This window comes from Palaemon carinicauda, chromosome 30, assembly GCF_036898095.1.
Source record: "Palaemon carinicauda isolate YSFRI2023 chromosome 30, ASM3689809v2, whole genome shotgun sequence".
NCBI lineage: Eukaryota > Metazoa > Arthropoda > Malacostraca > Decapoda > Palaemonidae > Palaemon > Palaemon carinicauda.
The window spans coordinates 70,920,061-70,930,895 of NC_090754.1; the positions used below are offsets into that span (position 1 = coordinate 70,920,061).

A 10,835-nucleotide genomic window follows, 5' to 3' on the forward strand; every position below is an offset into this window, starting at 1 on the left:
GATGTGTTCGTGTTGGACATAAACAACACGTTCGCGTTAGGTATCGAAAGAAAATGTAATTGGTCATTTCATTGATCATTTCCTTTAAATACTACTTTTTTTATGCTTTAACCCTAATCCATTGTAACCTTTATAGAGCAGCTAATGGGAAATAATTTCCAAAGGTAGAATTTAGAATTCAGTTTCCCAATCGAAAATCACAAATTGAAAGATTTTTCCTTTGTTTACTCTTACTTCTGCACAATAGAAAATCATAGAAAATGTGAGGGTGATAGCAAATTGCAATGCTGTATTTAGTTTTAGTTGAGCAAAAATGAGATTACAATTGATGAAAATTTCAGAAATTTTGCCGACAAATGGATATATCAGATCAGAATTATTATATAGTTAGATTGTAGTTTATATATTAAGAATCACTTTTGTTTTCAATTGCAGCTTTACAAATGATTTAATATTAAAAATGTGGAATTCATCCCAAATATGTTTTTTACATGGTCTTATACCTCATTTAGTTGAAAAAAGAAACTCATAAGATGACCTTATTTCTAATGTCAAAGAATATGCTACAAATTATTCTTTGTGAACTATAGTACTTTGAAATAGAATTTCGCTTTCCACAAATTAGTCAAAATTTTACATATGCACAAATGAAAAAAACTAGACTTGCTTCTACACTGCCTATTATGGAAATCATAATAAAATACTGCCACCTCACCTTTTAAATAAGAAAATGCTTTGTTTAGAGCTAGCAGGAAAATGCTTTTAGGAAATAGTTCAGAGGAGTGTTTTGTTACTTTAACATGAGGTTAAAGCAAAGTAGGTAAATTTTTTAGTCTCCTATACCATTTTTTTTTGTTACAATATTAGATTGAGATCTTAAGGAAAGCTTGTAGATGTGGTTTCAAGCTCGGTTCTTGGACGAGAAACAAAACAAAGAGTGGTAGGAGGATACTGAGGTGCGAAAAAAATTATTTTACGAATGCTGTATGTTAGAATCCGAAATCCTTATTGAAGTGCTTTGGCAAAATTAAGAAAATTAATTCATACCCAGAGTATTTTAGGTTATTGGTCTTTAATTTTCAGTGCTATATTTACTGGGCTAGTTATGTAGTTAGTACGTTGAAATCAAGCATTAAAGACCCTTTCAATTTCTTCTTGTTTTGAGGTTCAGATTATTCCTCAGCGCTGAAATACCTACTTAGGGAGCAGGTTCGACTATGATGTGCTATTTTACTCATTAGAATAACTAGGGAGGATGGGAGTCCTAATGTATTGACTAAACAAGTTCAAATAATGTTCAAAGAACTGGTGGATGGTACTTGGTGTTTTAAGGACATGCATTGCACTGGTTAAAGAAAAATTTTATCAATCAACTCAGTTCGTATGATTTTTAAGCATAATGAATTTTTTTCCTGTCTTATATATAAAGTTTAATTTGATGTGGAGGAAAATGCAGAATGTAAATAAATTTAAATGTTAAGTGCCAATTAGGTGATTATGTAGAGAGAAAACGATTGTTTATGATACATAGCTTTTAATCAAACTGTACTTTCACATATCATAAATCCAAGCTTGTAATTTTTTTGGAAAAATAAAATAGTGAACAGTCTCAATAACAGAAAGGTTCCAGAGCTGATAACAGATTTAGAGATAGAAATATAGGTCTTTTAATCAGTTAATCAACAAGTCAAACAGCCAATTAGGTTTTTAGAGTTGAATTAGGGCCTGTAGAGTAACATTGTATGTAGGATTCTTGCTGATTGTCATGTTGAACATAAAACTTCAGGTGTTGAAATTTTGCATAATGTTGCCTTGACATTTTCAGGTAGTTAATGCTGTGTGGCATATGTTACTTTTTGTTTTCTCAGTTTTCTTTGTTATGTGATGTTAACAGTAAAATTATAGAATTCAAATACAAAACTTTCTGGTTTTTGTAGCTCAGGTTTTGGTTTTAGTCTCTTGAACTGCAAGCCTTGGTACTGTTTATAGTGAAAGTAACATTAGTAGTAATGATGATTGTCATGGTTGTGATAAGGAAAATTATGACTATAGAGTGCGTAGGAGTTGATTGACACGCCAAGTCCCCGTTGAATAAGAATAATACTTTGATATTATGCCATCAAGTTTTTTTATATTTCTTTTAGTCTGATTCGGGATTTTTTTAATTTTGTTACCAAGGTTTCTTGATATGCTACTATGAAAGCCATATTTACCTTTACTAAGATATTCACTAATATGCATTGTTAGCCTCTAGTAACACATTTAGCCCTCCTTCTTAAGGGCAGTACAAGATTGATTTTCGGAACGGACAAGGTGACCGAGCAGTGCTAAGACCAAATCGTAGGCTCAAGAAATGGAAAGCCTGCAATATACCTTTCAATATGAATTTAATTTTTTAGCTTGGTAATTGGGTATATTTTTAGATTCAGAAGTAGTTCATCCTATTGGTACCAGAATGAATGATTCTGAATAAAGTAAAGGTGATAGTCCTAAACTTAGTACATAGATGGCTTATTCAAAGTTTTAAGAAGTACTAATTTGCCTTTAGTCAGGTTATTTCTCCCATAGTTTCCCTTCGTGATTTTAGTATGCATGGAATCTCTTATCACTGAAACTACTGCTTTCCAATAGAAATGAAGTGTCAGAATAATTTGAAAAACATTGGAAATTATAATTTTCCACACTAAAATGGGCAACCTCAAAAAAAAAAAAAAAATGTTTTTAAGTACAGTAGGTAAGTTATGAGGTTGCAGTATCTAGTATTTGGCAAAAAATAATTCGATTTTTACTAATGGAAAAGCTAGTAATAAATGACATCCATTCTATTTAAAGTGTGTAGATACTGTATGTCAATTTAATCATCTGACAGGAATTTACCACTGCCATAATGTGCTAGTCAAGCATCTGTTTGTCTGTAGATATAGTCTTATTTCTACAACTACTTTGTTCTGGAAAGGAAGATTTTTATTGAACACTTCCAAACATATGGGGCACATGTAGAACCTTTACTGGTTTGGGTATGTAGGGAAGTCAAGTGAGAAATTAGGAACCAGCTTGAATTAAGCTGAGAGGGAAATTTTAAGCAGAGATTGCAACTTGACTACACCCTTTTTCAGACTGGAAAGCCTATGCCGTTTGAGGAAAGTAACATTCCTCATTGTTCCGTAGAGACTATGAGCAGATAGACTTCAGATATGGTAGACAGGTGATTGCACTGAATAGGATCTTTACTTCAAAATTAAGTTAACAGAAAATATATATTAGATCATGGTCTGCTAATTTCTTTTATGATAATTAAGCATATGTACCCAAGGTTTAGGATAGATAGTGATGTACAGAATAAAGCATAAAAAATAACAAAACAATAAAGGAGGTTGTGAAGTCTTAAGATACCTGTTCATCTTGTAGGAATGCTGTATGGCATTTCAGAAACAAATTATATTACTAGCAAGATGAAGTAAAAAGCCATGTACCCTGTAAGTATTGAACCTTGAGCAGTCTGTTGATGATAAGAAAATGCGAAATGATAACAGTGGCATTCGTGAAGAAAGAACTCAACATTGCATTACAGTATGTGAATTTCAAAATCAGTAATAAACCTTTGTTATAGAAGTGTAATTCTTTCCAATGTACCAGTTATACTTATAATAATCTCTTAGGAGCACAGCATCTACATGTATGTATAAAGAGTAATATCTATAAAGCTCGTATAAAAATTTGAACACGCCATTATATCAATGTCTTATTGTTTATAAAGTATCTGAACAATGAGTTCCACTGAGGGCAAGTTTCATAAACTCACCTGCTTAGATTATTTTTCAAGGGAAATTGGAATAACTTGAATACTGTACAAGAATTACAATATTTCACTCTAATTCAAAGGAAGTAGTGTTTAAACATGGATTACTTTTTGTATTTATTATGCCATGATTTGCAGAGGTTTTTATTCCTCGCAAATTAGTGCTAATGCTATGCATTGCTGTTGCTGATATCTACTTTAGTTCTTATTCTATTTCATATTATCTTTACCTTAGATATTCCTGCTACTATCTCAAATAGAGAGATGTATCGTACTTTGAATTTTTAAATCGAAGCAAAATTTAGTGAACTTTAATGGCTTTCATCAGGCCTTGTCCTTCATTCCAAAACTTATTCCTCTATGAGAATTACTGTTTTATTTATGTACAGCCCATCCATATTATTTTAAATTCAGCTAACAGTCCTATACTAAACTTTCCTTCCAAAGCAAAACCCTTTGCTCCAGTATACCTTATGTTGGTTTGTGGTTAACTCTTGGCTCTTCATTCTATTCCATGTTATTATTTGATTTATTGTTTATTCAGTGTTTATGCAAAGTATCCATTCTAGAATCATTGTAAGTGATCAATATCTATGTGAAGAGTATTCATCTTTTTGAATCGTTCAAAACTATTTTGCTGTAGTGATGATGAAAGACTTCTAGTAGCTTTGTTTATTTTTTCATTTTGTGTATTGTAATATAAAAAACCCCATAGTCCTTGTTTAAATGTGTATGTTATTTTAAGATTGGAAACTGGATAAACGTACAGTACTGTATTACCAAAAGTAAACCCACTGATGGTCTATGCAAAATTAATATAGTTTCAGTTTTGCAAATAAAAAGTTATTTTTGTATTTTTTATATTGAAGTCGGTAATATTTTCATTTAAATACAGGTTAGGTATTGTCTGATGATTCAAGCAAGATGTATGAAGTTGTCATACGTAACTAAGATTTTGGTAAAGTTACTATAGTAGTTTTAGTTGGGCATTTTTTTTTTTTTTTTTTTTTCTTTAGCCTTTCATATAATTGAACTAAGCTACTGTATTCCCCTGATGGTTGGGTGTCTCAACTGCAGTGATCATTTTCTTTGTTGTTAAGTTCAGTTTTTGGAATCTAACCTATTATAGGCAAGTGTTACTCATTTATTCAATTACTTTTGTCTTTTGTCTGAAAGTAACTATTGTCAGCAAGGTAATCATAAATCCCATTTTGAAATATTTGACAGTCATGACAGACAATGTGGTATATTGATTATATCTCATGCTAAAAATATTCCATGTTGTCATTTTGTAATGCTTGGAAACAAGTATCAAGTTATGTAGAAAGGAAAGCAATGTTTAGCAACGTTTAAATCAATCAATTTGAACGTAGCCTTTGAGAGTTAGGAATGTTAGCTCAGTGGTCTGGTAAAACTATTTCATAATAATCATCATGATTGAGCTTTAGATTTGTAATGCCATTTCTTTGACTTACTCCCATTTTATGTAGTTATTTAATATGTTTCACACTGTTATGTGCAGACCATAGACCTTATGTCATAAGTACTTTATTCCTGCAATTTCAAACAAGGTTTTGGTCTTCCCTGTCAAACTAACCTTATACTGTAATTTTATTTTCTTGATCCCACATTGCATAATCTTTATGGTAGGTAACTGTAATGTATATAAAAATATTATTTGTTTTGTAATGTATATGAGATGATAGAATTCATCTCATTTATTTTAGTTTCATATTTTATCAACCAAACCTGAATCTCATAGCTTTTACTGTATTATAATTTTATGGTATATATATGATAGGTTATTTTATTACTTTTTCCATAGATATGAACTATGCAATATATTTTGGTATAAAAATCTGATCTGATTTATAAGAAACCTATTAATTTAATTATGTAAATTTAAAAGTAAAGGCTGTCTAAATCATTTATTATTAGGATCTCTTAGGATTTAATTAGTTTTTTCTTTCAAGCATATTTTACAAGCAGAAAAAAAGGTTTTTTAATACATTAGATCAAATTTGTTTTGTTTCTATGTGTTTAATCATTTTTATGGAAGGAAACTGTGCATTATGATTTAGGCTACTTGCTTTAGAATATTATATCGTTTAATTTTTTGAAATTATTATTGTTGTATGTATTATATCTTTGTTCAGAATTCTTGAATGTGTAGTCAGCAATTTCAGGTCAGTTTATTTGTTCTACCATTTGTGCTCAAATTTGCTTCCTTATTAAATCTTTAATTTTCAGACGTTTCCTCAGAACTAGGTAAGTCTCCGTTTCTATGATAAAATACAGCATTGCATACATTAATAATCATCACCCTAAGCCCTTAGTGGCTACTTTCCTTTCATCTGTGCCAAAGATGTCTTAGAATTTTGAATCTTAAGTGCAGGGATGCCTTGTGTGTATCAAAGCAATAAAACACTTGAGGATTTATTGAATCTCTTCTCAAAAGACAGTTTTAAGTATTTTTCTTATTTTGTACAACAGGAGACATGCATCTCTGATTTGTTTTTTTTTTATAGAAGTAGGTTCCCGTATTCATTATCTTTTATCCAGATGTACTGATCACTTACGATTAAATGTCCTATAAGCAATAGCTTCCTGTGTTTTTATGACAATTGTTCTGTAGATGAACTGGTCATATATGGCAGCTTTTTTATGATTTGATTTGAATTTTTCATGACTACAGACATTTCAAAGCAGGTAAAATTGTCTAACTGTAATTTTTTTTACCTGTTGATAGATGGTTTGTTATTACAGAGCAGTTAACTCTTCCTTTATGGCATTTATTTGTTTCATGATTCTTTGAAAAGCTTAAAGCTTATAACTTACATTATGTATGATATCTGATTAAAGTAAATTGTATTTCATAGTTCAGTAATGCGATTGATTTTCCAGTAATATTTCCTCAATGACATTAAAGGGAAAAAGATCGACTTTCCAGTGAAAGTTAAAGGGAAAAGCTTATGTTTTGTAAACGTTAATCAAGCATTGCAAAGCAGTTAATACTGGATGTTGTGTGCCTGATCTAAATACATGTAACATTAGTTTTACAATATGAAAGTAAGGTAATATGACATGTAATGTTATCAAATGTTGTTTTAGTATGACAGAGCAGTAGTTTTAGTATTACAGAGCAGTATCAATGAGTAAACTTTACCATTTTATTTTCCAGACACGTACTCAGTCATGCTATAGCAACATACTGTAAGTAGGAAAAATTTGAGGTTATATTTATCGGTGACCTATGTAACCGGGGATGTTGAGATTCTAAATAAATTCTCAAATTATCGAGCCAGGTTTGGTAACCTGAAATATTTTTTACTGGAATGAATTAGAAGTCTGGTGATTGTGCGACCAAAGCACACTTTTCCGGCATCCTTTGATAACTGGCTGCCAAACACTGTACCAGGTTGTCAGTACTGTACAGTATTCTGTGTACTGAGAGAAAATTTTTCCAAATGTTTATTGAGATGATGATAACTGACCATGAACATGCTTGCCATTAATTTCTGTTATTAAAATCATTGCTGAGAATTTTGGCAACAGGATGCTGAAAGATGCCGGAACCATTCATGTGGCTTAGTTTCGTTGTAAGTAATAAAGTGTCCATAAAGTTTTTTTTAATGATATAGCTTGCATTCTGGAATCTACCTGTAATCCATTAACTCACATCTTTTGACTGTTTTATTGTGAACTATGTAAGCCATCATGTTTTGCATTTACTCTCGCTTTTTTTTCAATGGAAAAAGATAAAATTAGCACAATTGATGGAGAACAGTTATTTCACTTTTGACTTTAAACTTTGTGTGTGTATGTTTGTATGATTCAAGATAAATGTTGTCTCAGCATTTTGTTGTGAAAAAAGTTCATATAAAAGACAAGTAAACTACCACTATAAACACTTGGAATCTGTATGCAGATCTTATTTTTAGTGGGGTTATTATTATTGATTTGTATAATGTATCCAGTCTAGAGTTTTTCTTTCATCTTCATATTGTATACAGTAACGTATAGAAGTTTAATTTTCTTTTTTCTACATATCAAAACTCATCTCTTTTAAACACACTTTATATAGAAGAGGAAGTGTCATGTAATATATTTTGCATTTTTATTTCTCACGTTAGTTTTAGCCTCAAATCCACCCTTTGAGATTTTATTTAAAGGTCTTTCAATGATATTTTCCCCCATATATTTTAATGGTCAGGTTTTAGACAAGGTTTATAAGATCTCAGCAGGAGATGTACAACAATTCTATTTTCTTCATTTTTTTTTCTTTTTGGTTATGAAGAATTTCTTTTTATTGCATAGTGGCAGATTCTTTGATGACCCAATTGGAGTGTTTGGAAATGAACAGTATCTATAAACTGGATGTGTGTTATTCATGAAAAAGGTTATTTTGATGGCTTTCATGTTGGGAGATATTTTGGAAAGATTATATACTACAGTATAAAAATGAGTTTATAGCCGTTAGTGACGTTATGCTGAAGCTGGACAGAATATTTGTAACTTGTGCTGTAGTTAAGCATTGATGTATATGATTTTTTTTAGTCCTTGCTTATTTGCTTTGCCTTGAAACAATCTTCAAGGTCTTCGAAGTCATTTTTATGGTGTTCAAGATCTGAAGGTCTTACTTGTGCAGTAATCATTAGGTTTTGCTGAAAAGAATAGATAATTTTGATAGAGGAAGCGTTACCTTAGAGGCTGTATGAATTAGTGTCAGGTGTGATGATACATAACTCATTTACAACTTGATTAAAGGAATTTTGAAATTACCTAAAATGTAAATGTAACAGAAAACATTGGCCTTGTAAACCAAGGATATGGTACAGTATACTGTGTATTGTAGGTTATTGTAATTAGACTAGTATATATTGCTCTTTGTCTACTACTAAGAGAGCAGAAATTTCATTTATGGTGTCCCTATGAGCTTGGAAGTGTAGCTTGTAAAAGAGTCTAATTAACCAAGTAGAAGTGGGTCTCCACAGTACAGTGTAATGCTAATGTACTAAAATGATTGAAAGACTTTGAAATGTCACAGATAATAGTTAGTTTAGTAAAAGAAAAATTTAATATATTTCCTGTTAACTTCCCTTTAATCTTCTCAAATGTTGCCAGTCCGATAGTTCGAAACAATAAACGAGAATAGGGTAATAGCTTGAGACAACATGTGTGGCTGTAACCTTCCATTTCAGAAAGACTTTCATTGCCATAAAGATGTTTTGTGAATGAAAAGGTGCTCCATCTTGCCTCTACATTTTGTAAAATACAATATTTTACTTGGTTCAGACTAGATCAAAATATTTCTTTATACATTATTGTAGCATATATTTTTGCATGTGTATATATATACCATTAACAGTTTTTTTTATGTATGCATATTAAGTTTACATATTTATAAATATATATATATATATTGTATGACATTTATATGATAATGCATTATTTTTCAGTAATGTAGCACAGTATGACTAGGTTATCATAATGTTTTTTTTATGTAAGTACAATGCAACTTTCACAAAAGTATTATTTTAGTAAGCTTTTACTTCATCATGAACTTAGTTAAGCTGTGGTCAGTGATAAGTTTATGAATATTTTCTTCTTTTGAATCTCTTTTCACATGTAATGCCTCAGTTCATGATAATTGTACATTATTTGAAATGTCAATTTTATTTGTGATATTACCATCCAATAGATAGGAAAAAAAAAGTTGTGTTTAGTCATTTAAGAATCTGTGTTGTGGGTAGTTGAGTAAGGCGGTATCTGATAAAAGAAGATCATAGTATTGACATTTGTATTTTATTATAGTTTAATTATTTTTACAAAAAAATTCAATATCTGTGTTTATGATAAATTTAAAGAGTGAACAGACCAGTGTCATGCATATTGGAGTTGTCACAGTTTTGAAAATAGAGAACAGCTTTAAGGATAGGTTTTCAAATGATGTACAACTGTATATTTTGGTTTAAATGAAATTAAGAAGGTCTGGATTCCTAGTCACTGCTCAATTAAAGCTATTCTTATCAGTTGAGAGCATTATATCTCACATATTGCACCTACCACATCCTATTTTGGTAAGTTGAAACATATCAGAATGACCGATGTGAAATATAATGTTTAATCTGAATTATACTTGTGTAAACTAATTCCTTGTCTGGATTGAATATTTGTATTTGATTTCATCATTGTTCATTGTCAAAATGAAATATATACTTGAATAGAATTCTAGCTTCTTCATTGAGAATTAGAACAATGTTTTAAGAATTGTAATTGTAAATTTTTTTATTGTACAATTTATTAGAATAGTGAAATTGGTCTAAGCACACCAGAGCTGTAAATATGAAGCTGATGACTTGGCCGTATAAATTTATTATTAAGGCATAATTTTTATGAGAACAAATCGTGAATTTACTTTATTATTTTGATTAGGAAAATAATGTATGTTTTTTGAGAGGAAAGAATGATGCTATTAATTATTAGATCACAAAAATCAATAAAATCTACAGAAATGTATTTTGTTTTTATCCTTTTTTATATATAGTACTGTATGTAGAGGTACTGTATTAATATTATCTTTCAAAAACTTTGTCATCTTTAGAATGGGTCGAACCTGTGACGGCCGGCGAAAAAGTCCTTCTTTGTACTTTTTCTGATATAAATCTTCCAAATATACCAGAGAAAATTAAAAGCATGGAATGCAGAGGTTACAACCCTCGCGCGAGCACCTTGTTGGTGTCGTATATCTAACAAGGGCGTTTGTAAAACACTATTCACAGGCTGTCTTCCATTTAGATAATCCCTTCATCAAAGGGGAAGGGCCGTGACAGGCCCTAGAGAATACAGTTGGGTTACCCTACCGACACCCACCACTCGCGCTCACTAGGTCATCCTTCTGTGTTGGACTTGCCAGCAAAGTTTATAAGTGTTTTGCCCAGTGTTTTTCGAAGTGATTGTCGTTTATTCATCATGACTGACGTTGATACTTCACCCTTACCAATGTTAAGTACCATAGTTTGTTTTGGCAGCTTTT

The 10,835-nt window shown here is 30.9% G+C and overlaps 1 protein-coding gene and 1 long non-coding RNA gene across 2 annotated transcripts in view; one reads left to right on the top strand and one right to left on the bottom strand.

The window, feature by feature from the left end:
• spg (dedicator of cytokinesis spg) overlaps positions 1–10,308 on the top strand; it is a 129,089-nt gene extending 118,781 nt beyond the window's left edge. Inside the window, exon 39 of the mRNA XM_068354028.1 lies at positions 6,981–10,308. Within this exon, the coding sequence (XP_068210129.1) occupies positions 6,981–7,016 (36 nt within the window). The 3' untranslated portion in view covers positions 7,017–10,308. The remainder of the gene's footprint in view (positions 1–6,980) is intronic.
• LOC137623266 (uncharacterized) lies at positions 130–4,977 on the bottom strand. Its single transcript, XR_011040579.1, has 2 exons — positions 3,490–4,977; positions 130–3,393 (listed from the first exon to the last, which is right to left on the bottom strand). It is a non-coding gene; the product is annotated as an uncharacterized lncRNA (long non-coding RNA).
• Positions 10,309–10,835: the final 527 nt, after the last annotated feature.